The sequence below is a fragment of the Corvus cornix genome, chromosome Z (genome assembly GCF_000738735.6).
Source record: "Corvus cornix cornix isolate S_Up_H32 chromosome Z, ASM73873v5, whole genome shotgun sequence".
Classification (NCBI taxonomy): Eukaryota; Metazoa; Chordata; class Aves; order Passeriformes; family Corvidae; genus Corvus; species Corvus cornix.
In genome coordinates, this window is record NC_046357.1 from 24,647,069 (window position 1) to 24,671,744 (window position 24,676).

Below are 24,676 nucleotides of genomic sequence, written 5' to 3' on the forward strand. Positions count from 1 at the left end.
AATTGTCTTACGGGCAACCTGCTTAGTTTTTGAGTATCCTCATAGGAAAACACTTATCCTAATATTCTTTGTAATAAAGTGATGCAATCTGGTGTGAAAGAAAAGGAATCTAGGCCTGATGACAGAAAAAAGAGAAGGGAGAATACAACAAAAATGAGAATGGGTAGCAGAAAGCAATAAACGAATGAATCGCATAAAAAATCTTCCTTTTTGACTTTTAGAGCTGTGTGCAGTTGGAATCCTAAGACCTGTTTTGTCTGCCCAGTCCCTTTTTCTTGCAGGAACTTCACCTAGGTATTTGCATGCCCAGTATGAAAATGTTGATTACCAGTAGTCAGCATGTAGATTTCCTTGTCCATGTTCAATATTTTAGAAACCAACATGTTGGAGAAAGCTTCCTGTTCAAGCCTTGACATCTCACTCTGTTTTGTGAACCCAATGAGCTGTATTGCTGTGTTGCCTTTTCCTAATATCTGCATCCTGAAGTGATTTCCACTGGGCTCTTCTCCATACTGTCCACTATTCAGCTTCCTGCAAAAGCCATGTGTGTGTTTGTGCCTCCTGCTCCTGGGCCTGGATTTTGTTAGACTTGGTTTAGTAAGAGGAGATGAAACTGTCCTTTGTGTATGTGGAGATTTGTTAAATGAGCATCTAGACAAACACCAGTAATGTTAAATCCATGTTCAGACATGATTATTCTTGAATTACATCCAAACCTTGTCAAAACAAATAACCATTGCAAATACCTTTGAATATTCCTCTTTGTTTTGACAGGGCTAACATTGAAAAGAGAATGGTATCTTTAAGTGAAAGGGGAAAAAGTGAGCTCCAGAACCTGGTGCAATGTTATGAAAGTTTTCAAACCCAAGTCTTTTCTTCTTCCTTACCTTGCATTCAAAATTGCACAGCAAGATGATTACAGGTTCTGAAAAATGAGGCAGTCAATATTAATTTTTAATATGACTGCCTGCCAGTGATAAGGAATTGTATGAAAGGATTGGCTCAGGCACAACATGACTTGCATGCAGCAGAGGAGATTCAAAGTGGTAATTGTTTTTTTAAAATCTTCCTGTTCAGCTGGGAAAATGTTGGAGGCAAATAAAATGGATTTCATAATGCATTATACATATTAATAAGACTGTGAAGTAAAATGTCTTTGATAGTTTTCTGTTTAATTTAAAACATTGTCTCTATTTGATTTTTATGATTGCTCTAAGAGTCCTGCAATCTTGGTATCAACAGATAGTTTCTTTTGGCAGTAAGTGCTGCATTTATCAATGTCTAATGACTGTAAACCTGCACTGCTCTATTAAATAGCATGGGTCTGGAAGCACACTCAAGTATTATGAATTTTAATAAATGCTGTTCTATGAATGACAAAGATTCAGAGCTCCAGCCAGCTCCAAGGTTGTCAGCTCAGATGGAAAGCTTTTATACCTGGAAGAACAAGGCAACAGAACAAGCATCTAAGGACGTGATAAGGTCACTGTTGTTAGAGAAAAGCTAGATTTGATTTTCTCTCTTCTACATGTGAATTCTGCGCTGCCTTGATACTGACAGACCCAGTGGCTTTCACTGGACCCAGCAGTTCATCACAAAGGTATTGGAACACAAAACAGCTTAATGCAAACACATGAGGAATTTCCATCAGAAAACACTGGAACTGAATTTTTTAGTATAAGTTTTGATTGGGTATATTTACTGAAATTTCAGTAGTAGATCCCATGTTGCCCAGTTAATTCACTTAGGAAAGAGCTGACTATCCTGGATTTTTAAGATTCATTGTTCTGTGTTGTGTGTTGATACAAACCCCATAAATTTACCACATCTGTGCCTGCAAGGCACTGACACCTTTAAGGCTTCTGCAAGATGTTGCAGACTAACAGGAAAGTGAGGGAGCTGCAGTTCTGGTTTGTACAGCATGGCTTTTGCTTCTAGGAGAGGCCCCATCTGCTGGCCGGGGTCTTTGTTGCTCAATGCTAGCAGGGAGAGCAAAGAGTTGCAGGTTCTCTGCTTTGTGATTTAAGCCTCATCAGCTGCTTGGAGATACCAACCACCAGAGAAACACATGACATTTCAGAAGGAGAAAGTAGCCTGGAAACTTTGGAGTTGAAAGATATCTCCCAGTGTTTTTGGGGTTTTTTTGGGGAAATTAAATTTGGGTTCCATCATGGTTCACTCCAGTAGGATTTAGGATTGGATGCAGAGCAAGAACACCAGCAGTGCAAAACCACATGCTGTGTTTCTGCACTCAGGCACTTTAAGGGAAGGGCAGGACAGCAGGGAGCCCCTGTGTCTCTGTGTGTGCGCTGAGGGGTTGTGGTACTTGCCAGGCCTGCAACACAGGGGTCCTGCACTGCTTTCCTCGGGTGTTTTTCACTTTTCTGCTGTCCTTGTATGAAAATCAAAAATACAGCAAGGCTGGTCCCGTGCCTGTGCTGACCATTTTCTCATCACCTTCTCTGCACCTCTCTTAATGACAATTACACTATGATTTGTTTGTGTACCAGTGCCACTGGAGATCTTTCTGTCTAAAGACATCGAAGTGCTTCACCACTATGAAGAGAATACTGAGCTGATTTAACAGAAACAAAAGAGCTGCACTGTCCCCAGCCCAGGCAACCCTTGCACCCAGGAGGGTGACATCCTCCACCAACAGAACGTAAGGCAGTTGTGAGCCTTGTCAGTGCAGCTGGGCTCTGAACATTTGTCAAAAAGAGGATATAGCTAGAGAAGGGCACAAAACAGGACTGTTGTATTGTGACTGTCTCTGACATGGTGTTGCTACATTCTCTGGTCAGAAGGAGTGTCACTCTATTTACTAGTTTGTTACAGATTTTTTTCCCAGGGTTTTTTTATTAAAAAAGCCCTTGTAAATTGCTGGTACCCATAGTTCCAATGTCAGGGAGTTTTACAGTTTTCTTATGACATCTGTATTTTTGTTTATGTCAACCAATAGCTTCAGTGGTTGACATAAAAAGTGAAAGTAGAAACTCCTGCACCTAGAACTTGAAAATTCTGCAGTCTTTCTCTGTTTGCCTGACACAACCAATGACACAGCAGTATCTCCACTTTTCTCTGAGACTTTCTTGATCTTCTGGAAGCTTGTTATAGGTTGTCAGTGGAGTCCTGGAAACCCTTGGAGGAACATTAGGGTGCCAGTGAGGACAGCCAGATGAGCCGTTGGCTGCTAGCAGCAGCTTCTAGTCAGCTCTGCCAACTACTCCTGCTCCAAGGGGACTCTGAGCTCACAGATCTCAAGTCCTGAACAAGGAGGGTCAAGTGAGACACTGGCACAGGTTGCCCAGAGATGCTGCAGCTTCCAAACCCTGAACCTTCAACTGCAGCAGAAGAGCAGACAATGTCTCTGTGTACCAGGGCTGGAAAGTGGAAACTGCTGTGATGATGAAGGTTAGAAGCTGGTGGCTTCTGGCCCTGGGGAGAAGGCCCCTGCTCCACATGCAAAGCTGCAGCTATGGAAGAGGTTCAGTGCTGAAGCAGCTCCCTGGATGAGAGCTCTGCACAGTGAAGTACTTGAGCCAGCTGAACCTGAGCCTTGTGGCAAGAGAAAGCAAAGAGTGGTGGTGTTGAGATATTCTCCACCTGTGGAGAGTGAAGGCCCCCATCAGTGCTTTGATACTGCTGGTGAGGAGGAGAAGGAGGGTCTGAAGAGGACTAGATGGATCTGATGGGTCCACAGTTGAGATCAGAAAATAGCCTGAGTTAGAAGGGACCCAGAAGAATCCTTGAGTCTGGCTCTTAAATGAATGACCCATACCTGTGTTTGTCCAGCTGATGTCACCAGCAGGGTTTGGCTTCTGTGTCCATCTAGACCCTCTTTGAGGATCTAGACCGCTTAGAGGGGATTCTGCCTGACCAAATGGAGCAAAAGCAGTTTTGCCAGCAGCCTGGCCAACCTAGAGAGGAGAGCTTAAGAGTGATGGGGTGGGAGCAGAAGTAGTGACTAACCATCACATGAGGAAGTGAAGGAACAGGTTGGCAGGACCAGTGGAGGACCAGGACTGAGCAAAGGACCCAGCATGGTGTGAACAGAAGGGGCACTAATCAAGAGAACAACAATGAAATGGGATCCCACCTAGCATAAACACATAAGTAAAGAAGCACCAGGGAAAGTTTTCAATCCACTTTTGGTAAATTAGCACGACCAGGTGCTTCTCTGACACACCACATTTAATAGCTTGTGACTCAATACATTCATTGCCCATGAGACAACCAGAATACACAAATACATGCTCAGGATTCAGGATTATGAGTCTCAGTTGGCAGTAAAATTTGTTTCATACCGAGTACTAACCAGTTCCTGAACCTCTGATCCCAATCACCATCCTCTCACCTCTGCAGGAAAGGACAGATATTTTAAGCAGTGGGAGGAATCCCTGCCTGTTGGTGTTAATGGACCCACCTGTCAGCCGCCTGTTCCCAGCGCAAAGGGTTGACAAAGTAAGTTCAGATTCATCGCTGGCATGGCAGGTTGGTCATACCATTAACAGGTTTTCTTTGTCTGGTTTAATGGTAGGTGTTCCTTGTCCAGCAACTGGCAGCTTATTTATTGGATTCAGTGTTTCCTCTTGAGACCAGCTTTCTTGGCTGCTTAGTTTGGGCATTTCTTCAACATCTTCAAAAATGACTTGGGTGCAGGACTGAAAGGGATACTAAGCAAGATCACAGATGATACAAAACTGGGAGGAGCTGTTGACTCCCTCCAGAGCAGGGAGGTCCTACAGAGAGACCCTTGGCGAATTAGAGAACTGCGCAATCGCCAGCCATATGGAGTTGAACAAGGGAAAGCTCTGGACTCTCCACCAGGGATGGGGCAACCCTGGATGTATGGACAGACTGGGGAATGAATAGGGACCTCAGGCTCATGGTCAGTGTCAGGTTGGATAGGAGTCAGCAGTGTCCTGGCATCCAGGATGGCCACCTCTTCTGGGGACATCAGGCCCAGCAACGCCAGCTGGTCAAGGGAGGCGATTGTCCTGCTCTGCTCTCCACTGGGGTGGCCTCACCTCAAGTGCTGGGGCAGTTTGGGACACTACAGTATAAGAGTTATGTTAAACTATCAGAGAGTGTCTAAAGAAGAGCAATGAGGTTAGTGAAGGACCTGGAGGTGAAGCCATATGAGGAGTGGCTAAGGCCACTTGGTCTGTTCAGCCTGGAGAAAAGGAGACTGGAGACCTAACTGGGGTCTGCAACTTCCTCATGAGGGGAAGAGGAGGGGCAGACACTGATTTATGCTCTGTTTTGTTCAGTGACAGGACCTGAGGGAATGGCCAGAAGTTGTGTCAGGGGAGGTTTAGGCTGGATATCAGGAAAAGATTTTTCAGCCAGAGGGTGTTTGTGCACTGGAACAGGGTTCCCAGGGAAGTGGTCACAGCACCAGCCCAACAGAGCTCAAGAAGCATTTGGACAATGTTCTCAGGCACAGGGTGTGATTTTTGGGGATGGTTCTGTTCAGGGCCAGGAGCTGTACTCAATGATCCTTGTGGGTCCCTTCCAGCTGAGCTTATTCTGTGATCACTCAAGACCAGGACTGCACACTTGAGCTTTCACAATAATCAAGGCCAGAAACAAGTGCATGGTCACACTCTCTGACATGTATATACACTGAAGTACATGCCGTGGGAAGGAAATGAGAGGAACTGGAGGGGCCTTGATTTCCCTGGTGTCCCAGTGATGTGGAGAGATAGCTCACCTGAGTGGAGTGCCCTGGATAAACAGGCATTTTCAGGAAGGGCAGGCTGGGACAGCAAGAAGGGAGATTGCATTTTCAGCAGGTCAGCAGGGATCATCTTCTCCTCTGCTCAGTGCTGGTAACATGTCTGTGCTGGGTTCCCCAGTATGGGAGAGGCTCTTCCCTGTGATACTCAGGGAAAGGATCAGAGACAGTGGGCACAAACTGCAAAAGGAAATGGCATTTAACAGAATAAGAGCTGTCATCCTTTAAGGGTGATGGAACTCCAGGGCAGATGATGCAGAGAGCTTGTGGAGTCTCTGTTCTTGGAAGGTGTTTAATGCCCAGCTAGACATGGACTTGGACTGCCTGCTCCAGCTGGCACAGTTTCCAGCCAGGAGTCGATCCAGGTGATCTCCAGAGGTGCATGCCAGCAGGAGCAATTCAGTCACAGTCTGGCACCTGCTTCACAGTTGTTTGTATCTGGTGGCTCCATTTAACTGTTCCCTTTTTGGCCATGTCTCTGATGCTGAGAAAGCTGCTGTAGCACATGGGTTGTAAGGGGAGCTGTATTTTATTTTTACTGATGAGGAAGTGAAGGCACAGGGTGGCTTGCCTACAGTTACTCCTTTGGCGAGGGTCAGGATCTCAGTATCTGCATATGAACTTTTTTATCTTGACTTCTGCTTCAGTCTGAAGGTGTGACTTGTCACAGATTTACCTGAGAAAACCCACGTGCTTGTCAGTAGATGCTATTTGAATACTTTCCTTTTCCCTTCTTCATAAGTCTTTTAATGGCCTTGAACTATCAGCACAATTTTTCATAGCTAAAGAAAAACCTTTTACTCTTAGAACTAAACATTTATCAAGTTATAGCTCCATTGCACCAGCAAAATATTGTAAAATATATCTTAGTAATAAATAATTGCAGTCCTCTGTAAAGCTGCTGGCTCTGGAACACAATTGCTCGGCCTTTCCTTTTCTTCCTTTCCTCAACAGGTAGCGGTGAAGCATTAGTCATTTAAAAATCAGACAAAGGGTTTTGGTGAAAATGGGGAAAAGAGGCAGGTTACAAAAATGCTTAAAACATGTCAGAGTGCCACACCACTGTGGGGAGGAGGTAGAATATTAGAGAGACTGCTGCAAGAAGTAGTTAGTAATAACTTAATAACAAGAGAAGAAATTGGCAGCAGGGCAAAGAATTAAACATTGCAATTTCTTGTAACTGATTGAATTATCAGAGTGTCATCTTTGAAGGAAAGGAGTACAAGTAAGGTCCAGGTGCACACCAGTAAGCACTCTGATTGCAAGGACACAAAAGGTATGAGTACATGTCCAAGTCCCCATAGCAGAACAGTCGTTCTAGCCCAGAAAAAGAGCAGTAAAATATGTTCATTTTTGGCACATGGTTGGTGGAGGGAGAGACCCTGCTGCAGAAACACTGCTGTGACGAAAGGTCTGACCACAGCCTCTAGTCTCCATGTGCATGTTCACTGCTGAGAGATTGCCTGCCCATTTCTAACCCCAAGCACCTGCCCAGAGAACATCCATAAGTAAAGAAGCTTTCAGAGAAAAGGCTGCCTGTTAACACCTTTCAAAATCAATGGAAACAGGACCATGTGTTTCAAAAGCAGCAAGACAGCGGCCCAAGAATGTACAGTGTCTAGGAGTTTTGCTTCTCTGAGGCTTTGTGTTTACCCTGGGATTTTCTGGGTTAAGAAATATTGTAGAAAAACAGTTCTGTTCTGTCTAAGAATAGAATTGTCTAACTAAAAGAAGCTACTGCTGTTCTTCTAAGCCTCATAGCTCTGCAACTTGCAGTTTACCTACAGTATTCACTGAAAAAAAAAAAAAAAGAGTGGGTCATGTACTAATTTGCTTTGGAATTAGGCTTCCTTTCAGCTCACTTTTGCATTGCCCAGAGTGACATCTTTTAAGAACCTGACAGGTTTGGTTTCTCACTGAGATTCTCTCCGAACAGGCAGATTGATGACCAGAACAAAAGAGATTAAAGTACTGCCAAAAATGTCTGAGAAGGGAGCAGATTTGGCAAGTGCTTTCAGGGTGAGGAAGGTGAGAGAATGAGGAGCTCTCTGAGGAGCTGCTCTTCCTAACCATGCACACTCTGTGAATTTATTATAAGGTTTCTGTCCCTGGAGAGATGTTCCCTGAACTTGCAAGGCAGAGATGCTGAGAAGAGGAAAACAGTTTCCCCTTCCTTTAGCCAGATATGATCCCAGCAGCTTTTAGATCTGTGTGATGGACAGCTTTTTACAGCTTTTTTGGTCTTCCTGGAGCAACAATGTGTGGATGAGACAATGGGTTGTGGGTTGTATAGCAGCTGGGAAATCAGTAGCTCCTTTCTGTCAAGGAACAATCTGGGAATCATATTCTGGACAAAGAAGATCCACAGGGTATAAGAATAAACCATCCATTGGGATGCAAGTATGTATTACTATACTGCTGCTACACTCCTTGGTGTTTGTTTATACGTCAGGGTAGGCAAAAGCCCCCTCTTAACTGCTTTTACCTTGAACCCATCTCAAATACATTGCTACAAATGTCTCCCAATCTATCATTAGCATCCATAAATCTGCAGTCTGAGAACAAGCACAGGGACACTGTTTTGGTGTGGTTTGCTTTTCACTTTGTGCAGATCTTTGGTCCTTTTCTATTTTGCTTTATCCTGGTTCTCATCTTCGTCTGATTCTCCCACTGTCAGTCCCTCCAATTTTCAGAGAGATGCTTGCTTTTCTGGCCACAAGGACATATTAGAAATCAAAATACCTCTGCATCTCCCTGTGAATAGTTTCACTTAGATACCACGTGAAGATACCAGAGAGCAATCATGAAAGGCATCCTGAAAAGATGTACAAGTCTGTTGTGTCAGAATCCTGTGTCCTATCAGGATCTGTTGCTTCTGGACACTTGGAGAATAGATTGTCCTGACACCTCCATGTAAGTGAAAACAGTCGTTAGATTAAAAAGCCTTTAGAGTTCATGATGGATTTAACAGCTTTTATGAGCCATTTGTACACTGAAAAACATTAGTCAGTGAACCATTATGAGGTTGGAAACTGTTTTAGCCAAAGGCAGCTTTTCAACTTTCCAGACCAGTCCCTGTATTGGGCATTTTTGGAGGACACAGACTCATGGAAATAAAATGCATGTTTGTGCCAGTCAAATCCATGGTTTTTTTATGGAATTACTGTTGTATTTCAAAGCTAAACAAGCTGCAATTTTGCGATTTTGGTTACTGAAACTAGGCAGACAATGAATTATGACAAGATTTTGCATTATTTCTAGTGGGCTAGATGACTCACCTCAGTGTAGTCCAGGTTAAGAACTGCTGCCAGAAAGAGTCAAACTCAAAGCAGCCTTTCACAGAAGAACACATCTTGTTCAAAGTTAGAAGGGCAAATTAAACACCGAGTTCTCATTAAACTCTTTGGAGGTGCTCTGAGTTTTCAGGACTTTTTATTACTTTGCTATATTCGAATATTCAAACAAGTTTCATGAACCTGGGTGTTTCTGAGGCTGGAGCAGACCAATAGGTAGATCCAGAGCATGGCTTAGAGGAGCAAACCCTGAGTCCTTTTAAGCACAATTTGCACAACAGTTTTTTGAGAACATCAGACTATGTTCTCAAAACATGGCAGACTATTTTCTATGTTTTAACCTTGTGGGCAGTTTCACGAGGTGCAAAGCACTCTTCCTGCATTTAGAAGAAGCAGTGAAAGATGTTCCGAGCCTTCCAACCAAAGCAGCTGCTCCTAGCAGTGGCTGGTCATATGATGCTTGAAGTACAGAAGTTTTTACTAGTATGTTAGATGCTGGATTTCATTGAGTCAGTAAGATCTCTCTTAACAGGTCCTAGAGATGATCCCAGAATTTTGTACTGTTTTTTTAGGCAGACACTGGATAGACACGATAACCAGTCCTGGGAAGGTAATTCGTTTTCGGTCAGTCCCAAGCTATCACAGGTATTTTCCACCTCAGTATCTCTCAGTTTCCTCTCTCCCTCAGCTTCAACATCAGGTCTTTAAACCTTGGGGAAAGCTATGTAGTGCTGCATTTAGAAATGTGCCTGTTCTTGTCATTAAACGTGCTGTATAGGAAATTTTGGTGCTGGTGCAGGCCTGAAGTTCCGTGGTGTTCTCTTCCCTTGAAAAAGCTGATTCTGCAGATGTCTTGATGGGGAGACGAGGAGATGGACAGGACAGGAGAGAAAAAAATGCTCTTGATGTCTTTTAATTTAATATCAGAGTAGTCAAAATATATCTCTGCTTCTGTTGCTAAAAAAAAGAATAATTCTGAACAGATGCCATTTTAATGCAGACTTTTATGTTAAAAGAATTACTTAGTCTCCACCACAATTTGTAGATCATTTTAAGGTGTTATGTGCTGGAAGCAGCAGTCTCCTGTCTGTGTGCCATTTAGAGCTGGGTAGAGAATTAATAATGCCACCTGCTGAAAAGCCTCGGGGGACCTGCTCAAGGGAAGATAAATATGGTGTACTTGTGGCTTGGAGGTCTTAATCACCATCACTTGATAATGGTGATGACATTCTTCAGTTGCTAAGTAAAAGTAAAATTTTAAAAAGCTGTTGTGTTCGCCCTCCTGACAAGTGAAAGTTTATTCCCCTTCCCCCCCTTGTATAAATCTCATCCTGACATTTATCAGAAAGGCTATCAGACCTCGTGTTTCTGGGTCCTTAAAGGAAAATTGTAGTTCTCAATTTTTGTTAAGAGACGAGTCTTGATTTTCACACAAGGAAGATAGCCAACGATTTCACAGGAAGTTCCGAATGCCTGTGCTTATACAGCTTATACAGCTGTTTGAGGGACAGGTTTCATTTCACTATTTTTTTTTGCAAACTGATTTTTGCTGTAACAAAGGTAGCAGTCCATGTGTACCTGAGAAGAAGACATTACATGAAATACAGGCTCTGTGTTTGAGGGGCAGAAAAAGTCTGCCCCTCATATACCATGATATCCCAGATACAGGAGGCAAAGCTGGAGAGTCTGGCCCTGAAACCTACCTAATTTTACAGAGTAGTTTGCTACTGTACCAGACAAGTAGCTTCCTGATCCCCATCCTTAAAGTGCGTGTCTTCCAAATGATGCTTAAAGTCCCAGTGTTACTGTGTATTTAAAACTTTTCTTAATTTTCCTTAAAAATTCCATTCCAGCAATCAAGTGGTGATATGACAATCTCAACTGCAGTTCAAAAGAATTAGCTAAATTTCCAGCTTTTTATTGTTGGAAAGAAAATTTACGAATGTAATCCCTGTCAGAATTTTAAATTTATTTCTCTTTACACTACACTTATAGACAGGCTGTGGATTGGTGTAAATTTTAATCCAGGAAGGTCAGACCAGGCTCAGTAACTTTTATGCTATTAGTGAGCAAAGTGAGAGTGAGATCACAGTGTGCCAGGGCCTGAGAGTCAGCGCTGAGTAAAAGACCAAGGAGCAGGACGAGTGCAGTGGATAGCTCATCCTTTTTAGCTCTGACCCCTTCAGTCACCAGCTCACTGCTAGATAAGCTTTCTGACAGAGAACCTTTGTGAAACTGTCTTCAATAAGGTTTAGGGGAAAAAGAAAAAATCATCTTTTTGTTGTTTGTTAGTGTTGGAAAACTAACACAATATAAAATCCTACTGATGTGAACTCCTGGGTTCGTTCTTTGTAAGTAATGACTAACATTATCAGTGATGTTGCTTTTATTTCAGAGTCAGTGGAGAGGGAAAATGTTGCTATTTAAAACTGCCTTCTGGAAACACCTCCCTTCTCCAGGTCAGTAGTAATGTCAGAGTGCAAACACAGGAAAGTTGGGTGCATGATCTGATGTCAAGGAGCTACTGAGGCTTGTGAACAAATGCTCACCAAGAGGGATGAACTATTCTTCCTGCTCATGATAATCCCCTTTGAAATTGCTGGCTGCAAATTTACTGGTCTTAAAATCATCCTCTCCTCTTTCAAACTACACAAATCAGGGACAAAGACTTCTTTTACAAGTCAGGATGAAGCCCACAGTAGATTATTAACCAAATTACTATTATGACTAAATGACCTAAAATTCCAGCTCTACTTTAAAAAATGAGATTACGATGGGAAAAATAGAGGGGAAACCCCAAATATATTAAAACCATAAAACATTACAGGCTGTGCAGGGTTGTTTGGTAGTGTGGCATCTGGAATTTAATGTCGCATTAATGCCCCCTGCTGATAAGCCTTCAAAATCTACTTTGAATCAAGCTCAGAATTTAATAGTCTACTTTATCAGTACATTCCTTAAATTAAAAAAAAAATATATATCTAGCATATACCTCATCATAACTGGGTTCTTAATTAGATCATATTTCTTTTAAGTCTGCAACATAACAAGGTCTGTGCTGTCACAAAAACAGTAACAACAGCTCCTTGTAGTTGTCCCATATGAACCCTTTCTGCTCTTGGTTTAGTTACAGGGACAAAGCGATGTAGCACAACTGGATAGAATCTAAATCTTAAGGGAGAAAAAGAACGTTTTTATGATGATTTCACAAAGAAAGCAAATTATTATAATGAAATACAGATTGCCAAAATGGAGAAGTTGTAAGAGGGTGAGCAGATATTCGGGGTTGTACAAGAGGGAGCCGAGTCACAGAATCACTGACGTTGGAAAAGCCCCTTAAGACCACCAAGAGCCACCATTAACCCAGCACTCCCAAGTCCACCACTAGCAAATGTCCCTAAACCATGTTCCTAAATGATAAGCCTTTTCACAGCATTTGTGATCTATTTTCTAGGTAAGTAAAAGATATATTTAGTATTGATTTTTACAGAAACTCTCTTGCTAATAGCAACACAGGTATTACTTGATTCTACAAGAGAGAGGTGGATTCACTTCCTCCTTCTTCAAGCTGTGGAAGAAATGCTTTTCCTCTGCTGTCACTGATTAAAAAGACAATACTCTGTTTTTTCCAGTTTCCATCACTGGTGCTGCTGCATCTTTCCTTTGCCCATTCATCTCCCTGCCTCTCTGAGGTACACAAAATCTTGTGCAAGTGCCCATAGCGTTAGCTGACCACCTGAAGCTTGTAGGGGCATCTGCCCCTGCCTGTCATTCCCTCTGAACGGTGAGAAGACCTGTGTTGGCCCTCTGCAGCATCAAAGGCTGAGCTTTTCGCAGACTGAGCTGATATAAAGAGGCTCTCCCAAGGCAGCCCAGCTCTTTGTGAGTGCAGTGAATACAGTGAGGGCAGGCTCAGGCTGTTACAAGACACACAGTGTGGGTAGGTGTCCCTCCTTCCTTCAGGCTGACAGTTTCAGCCTGTGATCAATCCGTGGATGATACTTACCTGTCAAAGAAAGTAGGCTTAAATTTATTACATAAGAATCACTGGTGAAAAGTAAAAGTCTACACATGAAAAGGTTGAAAAATGTTGTTTTAAACTGAGAAAGCTAGAGCAGTGTATAAAGTGCACTGAGTTATATCTGAGTTATACAGATTGAGATAATCAAGGTGCTTCATACTGTTACTTATTTTATTTTCTATGTATGAAAAGGTTGTACCGGTTAGAGCATTTTTATGCCTTTATATCTGTTGCCATTAAGAGACCTGTACTGCTTTAACTGCACAGTTAGAGCTGGAGAAATCTGGATTCTTTATGTGGGTGAGCTCTTAGGTAACATTAAGCTATTGTGGTGAAGCACCTTGCCATTCTTCAAGGACCATTACATAAAAAAGAAGCTGAAACAGTTTTTAACCAGATGTCAGTATTTTTAGAGGTCATGCTGCTCTCACAAAACAACTCCTCCTGAAATAAGTGCCTTGGGAAGACATGAAGTCCTTTTTTTTGGTTTGAGTGTGTCTTCTTCAGCCTTACAAACTATACCTAATGCATACTTAATTACTAAAATAGTGAAATAAGACAGTAAGATCTTGAAATGGACTTGTAAGAAGCTCTGCAGAGACCGCTTTGATTTCTACACAGCTCCAGCTTCAAAAGCCTGTGTGGCTTAATAAGCCTCTCTGCCTCCTCTTCCCAGCTTGTGCCTGCACACTGAATGGACTTCAGAACTCCTGCAGCAAAGCCATGTCCTCTACCAGGCTGCTGCAGGCCAGGCCATGACTTATGTGTGCCACAGTTGCATAAAAACCACTGATTTCAGAATCAGTTATATAAGGTGAGGGAGAGAGAACACCTTGAGGAGTGGCAGTGTAGAAAGACCACTGGATTTCGTATTTAATCTGACAGTGTGAAATAAATGGTTATTCAGCATAATGAAATCATTCACTTGTACTCGTTTTACCATTACATGGAATTCCAATAGATGTTTCTTTTCTCTGCCTCTTTCATTACACAACATAACGTGTGATGAACAGTCCTGTGTCCATTTTTTTGTCCTCATTGTTTTGCAGTATTTTCGTAAAATGTAGGTGATTTCCTGCATCCAGTCTCTTGGCAACCATGAAAGGCTGTGCAGTCGGCCCGACCCTTACAATCCATTACAAACATTAATTTGCTGCAGCTTCAGGAGCCTTTGCTGTCCAACACACTTCTCTTTCCACAGACCTGGGTCTGCTATGCAAGTATGGAGGTGAAACTTTTAAAGACGAATCACTTGTGGTAAAATGGCGCAGAACAGACGCTTAACAAACTGCTGTAGAAACCCAGACCTTTGCTGATCCCTGAAGGGTTCATCCTGCTAATTCCCATTAACAGCTAATGGGAGACAAGCACCTGCTGCCCTCACACCTCTGTGTGAAATTTCAGCTGCTGGCACATCTGGATCAGATGGGCTTCTAATTAATGGTAGTCTCCATCTTCTTTGTTATTTGTGAATTTAAGCTTGTCTGAAGGCATGTTTAACATTTCCCTACCACTTGATCACTCCACAGTGTGAACATGTAGATGCTTATTAAGAAGTTGTAGTAGGTCCTTCAGCATAGACAATTTCAGGAGCCCTGAAAAGAATTCCCAGCCAGATACTATGAAAAGGCTTGGCAAAATGACTGTCAAGTCAAATTATGCAAATCCAGTATTTTCTAGGAGTCTGCAATTCTTCTGCCAGAAGGAAGTTTGATTATTTAAGAAAACAAAATATAACTAATGACATGTTTTCTTTCTTTATGTCAGTTACAAGCACTATGAGCTGAAGGTTGATTTACTAAGTAGAGATCAGCTAGCCACAAATAAATACAGTCAACATTTATAAAAAAATATCTATCCCTGCACCAACATGAGTTGGTTCTGAGGTCTCATCCTAATCAGGATACTTAGGAAACAGACTTTGTAATTCTTAAATAAGGAATTGATCTGCTTTTAGAAAGGCAAAAGTGGGTCTTTGAATTTAATAATAAATGTGATTTGTTCCAGTTTGCTGTGCTTCTAACATCCCTCCACTGCAGTGGCAAGACTGGAGTTCTCCAAGGAAAAATGCACTGTCTCCCTTCACAGAGAAACACCTGGGCTCATCCCTGGACAAAACAGTCTGGGATGCACAGTTAAATATTTCTGATATTATCCAGTAGAGAGCAAAGACACACCTTAACAATTCCTTTCAGCAGTAACTTAGAACACACATATGCCCTGACTGTTGGATGCTCCAGTGCGTCTGTTCCAAGAGTCATGCTCTCATCACCTCTCTCAAAAAAGCACACCAAATTGTTTCAAGCTTTGCATAATAACAGTGGGTCACTAGAGTTCAGGCAGAGGGGGAGGTAGAAATGTGATCAAAATGGGTGGAACTGTGAGCCACAGCATGTGTGTCATGGGTGGAAAACACTTTTGCAGGTTTGTGGTGTCCATGGAACTGTGGCAGTTCCAGTTAAAGAAGTGAAAACCACTGAAATTTGCTGGAAACAAACTGAGCAAGGGCATCAATAGATATCTCAATGACTATCCACTAAGGAACACCACAAGCAAAATACTGGTTTGGCTTTTTCAGGAGGAATAAAAAAATTGTATTTTATGCTGCCATTTGTGTGTGATAACAGTTGTTCAGTTTTCAGTCGTGCACATTAAAGGCATTGTAAGACATATTATGAGTAGTCTGTGGGAAGGCTGATAAGCTGAAAGAACTCACCTATTTATGTATAAATAGCAGCAGTACTTGGGGGGGTTTCAAGTTCACTTATATGGACTTGCAATAGCACTTACATGAGTGACAAAACACGCAGCAAAAGGAGATTTTTGCAGTGGCTGTGTGCCTGTTTTACAGGACAGACAGGTTGTATGGCTAAAGGGTACACAAGAAATTTTCCCAGTATCTTCCTTTTCTCCATCAGTTTCTTGCTCCTCACTTAAGAACTCTGGGGAGTCTTCAGCGTAGGCTGATCAAAAAATTCTCTTTCCCAGAGTGTCTTCTCTCTTCTAATATTGATCTCTCTTTTACAGCTTTATGCCCCTTTCCCAAGTGGAGTTGCCCTCTTGCTTTCTTACTTGCAGAACAGGGGCCTCTTTTCTGTGGGTAACAGTACTTAAAAAAAAAAAAAAAAACAATTGTTGAGAATATTGGGAAGTACTTTGCAGTGAATCGTGAGAGTGCGTACAGTGTGGGGCTTCAGCCCCACTACTTGGAAGTGCAATAATTTTATTTGGATGTCAGTGCTCTCTGAATTTTGCTGTCAGAGACCTTACAGTATTAAGGTGAAGAGGGGGATTTCTGTATGTACACCAGTACCCTAGAGTTCATGTGACTGAACTGTACTGCTTAATGCAAAGATTCTCTTTCTTTATACTCAGGACACAATCTTTCATTAATACCTGATTAACTCTGCACCAAACAATTACCCATTGCCCAAAGAAGATTGCAAGACTTGCTTCCTATTTCTTGAACGTTGAAGAAAGGGATTTTTTGACTGCACAGAATGCCCACAGGTTAAAGAGGAGCAAGGATATGCAGGGATGGGAATTTCTGCAAGGGCAGAACCAGTGTGAACTTGTAGAGCAGGGCAGAATTTAATGGTGTGTCAAGGGATAGATGTTAAGTGCTACGTAATTAATCCATTTAAATGGCTGACTTTGAGGAAAAACACACACCCCAGTTTCTTAAGTCCAGCTTGTCAAGACTGATTTAAATTCAGAAGGAATTTTTAAATGGGGCTGAATCAGACACACGATTTGTTTTCTTAATGCTATCATGAATGAGCTTCTGCAGAATTAGGACCTGAGCATATATATCTTTGAGCCTTTTCATGTGCAGATTATTGACTAATCCAAAAAAATCTGGTCCAGAAGAAAGCTAAATCTCGGCTCTGCCACAGGCTCTGCTGTGACCTAAAGGCAGTCATTTCATCTCCTCAGCTTTTGTCCCCTCTCTGTAAAATGGTGATAAGAGCATTTTCTTACCTTACAATGGAGGAGTGATGATAAATATTAAGGATTATGGCATGGTTAAATACTGTGGTAATGGGGGCCATTAAGCACCGTAGACTTATTAGCAGCCTTCTATTCAGTGGCTGCCTTTCTGAAGTTATTGAGCATTTTCAATTTTTCCCAAAGTAAATTCAAGGAAATGAGTTAATAAGGATTAATAAATAAACCCTGCAAAATGTTAGTGTTAAACTGCATTGTGTTTTCTGAATGATGTAAAGGGATGTTTTGTATCTTTATCTTAAGTCATCCTGCCTGCTCTTTTTCCCTACTTCCTTCAATGGTTGTAAACCTGAAAACAGGGAGAAAAGGCAAAGGTGCCATTTGCTACAAATAGAACATGGCTACAAAATTCAGACCCACTGAGCTGGGACCCTGGAGTTCTCCTATTCCAGGAAGTCTACAAGGCAGCAGTGCAGCTGTTCCTTATCCCAGCACCCAGGGAAAGTCTACTGCCTTGCAGGGAGTCCTCCTGTCTCTGACATCCCTGCTTCTGGACAGTTTGACCTTTTCTTGCACTGGGACCTTCTTGCTGTCTGTGCCAGATCATTCCTCGGTCACCAGTTACCACTACTGAGCACCTACAAGTAGAATTTTCCCTGCACGAACAAAGCCAGTTATCCCACTCACATTAAACACATATGACATAGTTACCATGTGGAAAGGAAAAAGGGAAGGGAGAATGAAAAGAAGTTTCTTGTTGCGTTCTGCTGAGAAGCTGCTCGAAGAAGCGAATACTCAAGATGAGGCACAGGAAGCTGCCACACAAAAATGGTCAGGTCTTCACTGGCTGTATGAGCAGTAAAAACTTTGCTCATGTTTTTGGTAGTAGCTGACATGTTATCCCTTGGGATATGGTAGGATCTGTTTAGCTGGAGGTCAAATTTCTAATGTCTGCTGTTGCTGTTTCCCTGAGATGGTGGATGTCATGTACAGGATATGATGTGTCCACAATTCAAATCTCTTTTCACAGATACATGCTTTTTTTTTTTTTTTCTCAGAAGAACAAAACACAGAAACTGGAAGTGTGAACAGGATTGGGTTCATTATTGAGGTATCTCAAGGCCAGGTTGGAAGGGGCTTGGAGCAACCTCTTCTAGTGGAAGGTGTCCCTGCCCATGGCAGGCAGACTGGAATGAGTTGAGCTTTAAGGTTTCTTCCCACCCAAATCATACTGGGATCCTGTGATCTGTGATGTTCTAGGTCAATATCAATGTTAGTCAGTCAAGAGCTGTATTTTATGTGCAGGAGGGGCTTTTGTGCAGCACTGAGTCAGCATTTGACACTGGAAAGGTCAAGGTTAGTTGTGCAAATGCTGTCTAGAGACTGCATTTAGCATAAGTGACATTTTCCTCCCATATCAAAATGCTCTATTTTTTGAAAAGCGTTCATGTTTCCGTACGACACCCAAAGAAGGTTAGAAGTTCAGTAAACCTCTTTCTCCCTTTTCCAGTAAGAGGAGAAAAACCAGCTCTCTGTTGCATCATGTGTTTGCCATCTGGGGCTGGCAACCTGAAGTATTTCTGGGAGCGTTTTTGGGATAGGAAGGGTGGGTCAGATCTCTTTTGACAGCCCAGGTCATATGAGGTGCTGGGACTGAGTTTAAATACCTCTATATCCAAGCATCCTGTAATCTCCAATGCGTTTATCCAGGCATGTCAGGTAGAGTAGTGACAGTGTCATTGCCTTTCTCTGGTGTTAATTAACAAAGCTGAGTTGCCCAGGTTGATCAGGAAATCTATAGCTGCTCAAGGAATTAAATTCAGATGTAAATTAACTCTTGTGTTCTTAGTTATAGAACTGTGTTTGTTTATAGGGAATGTACTCATCAAGATTACTGTGAAGGTCTCTGGGGAATACACAAATAGCAGCGTCTTGCTTTATGTTTGTTAAAAGGAAGATTTATTCTGGGCACGTATGAGGTCTTGAAAATAATACATCTACAAAATGAGATGGTTAATTTTAAAGGTAAAAAATTGGGGATGGAATGTCACAACCACAGCTCCACTGTGACCTTCTTTTAAGTCTGTCTTACCAGTGACAGAGAGGCTGTGAAGACTCCATCCTTAGAGATGTTCAGAAACCATCTGGGCATGGTCCTGGGCAAGCAACTCAAGGTGTCCCTGCTTGAGCAGCGGAGGGTGGACCAATTGACCCCCAAAGATCCCTCCTCACCTCAACCACTTTGGGGTTCTTTGGTCTTTTACTTTCATCAATGACTAACCTGATTTCATTATTTTTTTCCAATTTTAATCCCACTCTTACTCAAATATACAATGGCTTTAATGGCTGGCTGTGTGTGTGCAAGGATGTGCTAGAGGAGTGCATGAATAGCTTCAAGTGTATCTTTGAGATGGAATTCCCAAAATTAATTTTCAGGGGTCTTACAATAGTCTCACAGCAACACAGTTTTGATGCAGAAATCCTGGAGGCAAGATACTAAAGCCAAGAGTTGGTTATTCCACTTTTTCCTATGGTGTGGCAAGATAACTTTTATAGTTATAATGACAAAAACAGTTGTATAGTGACAACTTCTGTAACAGTGGCACTAGTGTCCATAAAGAAGATTTTGAATCAGATCCTCTAGTCACAATTTAGAATCATAGGATTTGAGTTGGAAGGAACTTTTAGAGGCCAGCTAGTCCACCCCCTGTGCAATGAGCAGGAACACCTTCCGCTAGACCAGGTTGCTCAAAGCCCAGTCCAACCTGACCTTGAACACTTCCAGGGATGGGGTGTTCATCACCTCTCTGGGCAACTGGTGCCATTTTTTTACCAGCCTCATTGTAAAATCCTTATACCTAATCTGATTCGACCCTCTTTTAGTTTTAAAACCATCACCCCTAAAAAGAAATGGTTATAAATCAATATTACTATTTTTGTTCTGGATGAGGACTGTGATGTGAGATTTTCTTTGCAGTGTGGCAGAGGGGGAACAAGAATTAGTAAATCTGCTTATTTTCATGAAGTGAGGCTAGGGACATCTTTACTGAGGTTGTTGTGATGTGTTGCTGAAGCAATGTGGGAAGCTAATGCAGACACTCATGCTCAGTAGCTGGGGATATATACAAAAAATGTGGATTGCTGAGCTTCCAACCAACCCATTTAGGAGCCACAAAGTATGAAAAGAGAGACCAGAAAGGCTCCTTTCAGTTCATATCTGTGATATAAATGAAGCTTCAGACTCAAGCCAGTTTTTTCAAAAGTGGCTGTGGTCAAGTGGGTAAGTCAGGCAGTGCACAGGAACCCCCACAGGTTGCTTGGAGATTTCTGAGTAGACTTCTAAAGCTTTACTCCTAAGAAGCAGCTCCAGGGAAAGGTGAGTCTTCCTCTGGATGTGTCTTCATCTGGGACACAGAGGGTTTGTCTGGATTAGCACAGCACGCACGTTCTTCAGCATGGGCTCGCAGCTGCAGCAGGAAAGTGTTTTGGCTTTAGCTTCCTCTAGGCTTTGTAATAATCCTTCCCACTCCCTGCCACCGAGCACAGGTTTTAGCTGTCGCTGCTGCTGCTGTCTCCTGCCGTGCTGCCCCTCGCCCTGCCGCTGCCATCGATCCCCATTGCGCTGACACTCACATGCCCTTTGATAGCGTGGAGCTGTCAAAGCTCCCGTCCCCCTGTGCGCCACGGCGCGGACCTGCTCCTATCTGAGACGTTCATTAGTGTCGTTTGCCAAAAGGTTTATGTAACAGATGTTGCAAAGCATAGGCACAGAAACACACACACACTCTCACACACACTCACACACCATTATGGCAGGGGTTGTCAGAGTGACGGTGAAGGGAGGATGGTCCACAGGACGAGAGTAGCTCGCAGGCACAGCTGCATCTGTTCAAAAAGCAACTAACGCCTCTCTGTGACTATGCTTTATTTTCAGCTCGTCATCATGGCTGGGACTGTTCTGCTCGCCTACTACTTCGAGTACACCGACACTTTTGAGGTGCATATCCAAGGTTTCTTCTGTCAGGATGGCAATTTGATGAAACCGTACCCTGGGACAGAGGATGAGAGCTTCATTTCCCCTCTTGTGCTGTACTGTGTGCTGGCTTCAACTCCGACAGCGATTGTGAGTATGAGGAATAATTTGAAATCCCCATGACCGCTTCATAAATAATAACAATAGTCCTGTGATATCTTTGTCTCCTCGCCTCTCTGTTCAGCTGTAACCGATTTACAGTTAGCTGGATCTCTGTTTTGCCTTAGCCTAATATGATCATCATCAGCCATCTCCAGAAGTAATTATTCTGAGGTAATCACAGTGCAAGACTGAGGGTTAGATCTTGTTAAGCTTTTTACAATAGCTTGCTTACTTCACTGATTAGTTGTGAATTTCCCGGGCTCCAGAGAGGCTCTAATGCAAAGGTTATGTATTACTGGAAATAAGAAAACAGGATAAAGCTGAAGTAAAATCCAGGTCAGATATGCACCATATCCAGGATTATTTCCTGCGAAGGGCCTTAAAAGGCTTAGATGAGGAGAAAGATGATAAATACAAAGAAAAATGTGACTGCTGTTTCCTTTTTATTTATAATCTCTTTATTTTTAACGTTTTTTAACCTGATTTTCTTCACTATTCAGCCAGTATACTGCAATGTAGCCATTCTATGCAGATGAAAATATTCAATTAGCTGAGAACATACAATACCAAACAAATTATTGAGTCATTGGTTAGCAAAGCTTTGGCCCTTTTCCATTTTCCACACAGAAAGTTGTAAATTTCACCAATAGCCCCAGCTTTGTTGAATTTGTAATTACACTGATAAATTCCTGCCAAATTGTGTTTACGGACTTTGTTTCATTTCTTCTCTTTATTTCTTTCCCATTCGTATTTATTTCTTATATTAATTTTGCTTTTCATCTCTTTCAAAAGTTTATTAAAGCTGTACATGATATATTACTTTTGAATGGTGAGTGCTTCACCATAGTCTATTTTAGGCTTTGTTCGGCAGTAATTTTAGTGCATCAAATCATGTTCTTGTCATAGAATGTGGTAAGAAGTGTGAAAGGAATCTGCAGAACAGGGTATAGCTTTTGGTACAGGACACTTTCCGAAAACAACCAGGTGTTTTGAAGTGGATTACATCATGAGTTTATAAAAAACCTCTGCAGTAACAGTGTTCTTTTGTGTATTTGATCTCGTTGCATGTCAAGGCTTTCATTTTACTTTGTGGTGCAGTAATAGATTATTTGAAAATGAAAACAAAACCTAAAACCCCACATTTCTGGAGCTCCCCCATCAATATAGTGGCAGTGTTTAGGGATGTAGCTTTCACAAGTGTTTTTTGTAAAGGTAGATGGAGGGGCACAGCCATGCCTTGATTCCAGAGAAATTACATTAGTGGGAGGTTTGTCCCTTGATTACTGATACAACATTGGGTAATGAGTGCTGCTCTTTATTTCGATCTTCTGTTTAAATCCTTGCTCTGACAAAGTTTGATGCTAACCTTTCAAGTTTTGCTCCACTGGATCAACATGGTTGGTTTGGCTGAGGGAATTTGCAGTAGCAAACTTGATCTCTCTGTGTTGCCTTCATGTGACCGCTGTCCTGACACTGCTTGACATGAGAGCAGTAATTTCTGTTGGAATGGGTGGAACCCAGCAGCAACGAGGTACTAGATCACAGTACTATCTAAATGGGCTTCTGGAGCTATGGAAGATATCCTGGGAATCTGTACAAGCTCCCTCATCTGGGACACAAGCAGCATTAAGTGCAGTCCTGTGTGCATAGGTCTGGGGAGAACTCAAAGCTGTGAGGTGTTACATTGCTTACAAGGCAAAAGGGAGCATCTTTGTGAACTTAATGGAATATCTTTGTGTTTCTGTCATTTGGTTACGACAGTGAGCATGGGGAAAATGAATGCATGTGTTTTATTTCTGAGAGCAGTTTTCAGAAGTGGGTTGGTACTGCTGTTGCTGTGGGTTGGTGCCACTCTATGTGCATTTCCCTTTTAGTGGCAAATAAGTGCAACTGGCCTGGTTTTATGCAATTTCATTCGTTCTTTTTGAAACAGTCTCCTAAAAATATTCTGGGATGACTCCACCACATTCATGCGTGTCCCTAAAGACTAGCTTTCCCTGTTAGGAGGTTACTGCAAAGCAGCCAATTCCCCAGCTGATACTAAACAATCCTTCCAGAGTTCAGCACTGCTGCCTACTCTGCTCCATCTGATGTGATTTATCTACCCACCCAAGAGAAGCACAGAGGCTTAGGAACAGAGCCAGCTCAGTGAAATGAATACTGAACAGTGGCAGAAAGCTTCAAGGGCACTGTTCTCACTGTTCTTTGTTGCCTTAAAGTGAATAGAAAGTGCCACTACCATTTTCACACGAACTTCAGTTTCTTTCCTTCTGTTTCCAGGCTGGAAGTGGCAGCCTACATGTAATCTGTTAAGTGTCCAGTGCTATTAATTTGTGCAAAGGAGTATTTGTTGTCAGATAACGTTGGAATCAGTCAAACTGAACCAGTCCAATCATGAATTAGAAGCTGAATTACGGTGTTGATCTGAAGCAGGAGAAAATTGTTCCAACTTCTCTCTACAATCTGCACTTACCTCTCAAACTTCAAAGAAACCATTCTTCTAGATGGTTTTCCTATTCTGTCATGACTCCTTGGCTTTGGCTTAGCACAGCCATGTTACTACAGTGATTTATTTCTGTAAGGGAAGCCAGGGAATCTCTGCCTGCCTTGGCTGATTCCCCTGTGGCTGCTCAGCAGCAGATGCCAGGAAAACCAAGAGCGTCTGACGCAGCTCAGAGCTCTCTCACAGCAGCTTCTTCCCGGCTTCCTCAGGCAGGAATCACCAGGCTCTGCTGGTGATGGCGCTGCCAGAGGGCACAGCCTGCTGTGCCACAGCCTGCTGCCCACCACGCTTCAGCCCTGTGCTGGCACAGCAGGCTGCGTCCTCTGCCAGGGGTGACTTGGCTCCCTCTTCCGGAGTCCTGCCAGGGCTCAGGTCATGAGGTGGAGAATGACGAACTGGGATACAAAGGAATGAGGCAAAGGTGTGCACAGTGCCCTGTGTAAATGTTTATATTCTGCTGTTTGCACACCATTCTGGAAGAAAAAAAATGCACTTTTTTGGTTTGGTGCAACACTTCGAGGCACTTCTGTTCACAGTGTCTCCAGAACCTTGTGGTGGTCCCAGCCACCTGCCAGTTTGTGAGGAACAATGCAGAGCTGTGGGAAATCTGTCTTCTCTTCATTAGAACTTCAGTATAATTCTTTTAGACAGTTTTACCACAATGTATTAGGCTTTTGAGCACAACAGTAAGACAGTTTCGAGTTTTGAGCAGGCCAGAATATAAATTGTGGATTGCAACCCTTTTGACTGGAAATAAAAAAAGAAACAAAACAACAATGCAATTTTCTTGTCCTGGGAAAGTACTTATAACTATTCTTTGCTATTGTTTTCATTCAACAGCAACAACCACCCACTCAAAACCAGAATGAGGTGAGCAATTGAATGCAGATTGAACACACTGAGTTGTATACTTGGAAAATTAAAAGTGAGCTGGCATTGCAACGTTCAGCTGAAGACACTCTTTCATTGCCTTGTATAGTTCTGCAAAAGACAGTATTGATTCCTGGGGGCAGAGAACATCTGTCTAGGTGGTGATGGC

General features: G+C 42.5%; 2 protein-coding genes across 3 annotated transcripts in view; both read left to right on the forward strand.

The window, feature by feature from the left end:
* LOC109146432 overlaps positions 1-24,676 on the forward strand; it is a 1,056,471-nt gene that overhangs the window by 237,264 nt on the left and 794,531 nt on the right. The window lies entirely within an intron of this gene.
* The window catches only part of PLPPR1 (phospholipid phosphatase related 1), a 115,620-nt gene that overhangs the window by 65,332 nt on the left and 25,612 nt on the right, over positions 1-24,676 (forward strand). For both annotated transcript variants that reach the window (XM_039566866.1, XM_010413126.4), the window contains exon 3: positions 20,934-21,122. In XM_039566866.1, the coding sequence (XP_039422800.1) occupies positions 20,934-21,122 (189 nt within the window). The remainder of the gene's footprint in view (positions 1-20,933; positions 21,123-24,676) is intronic.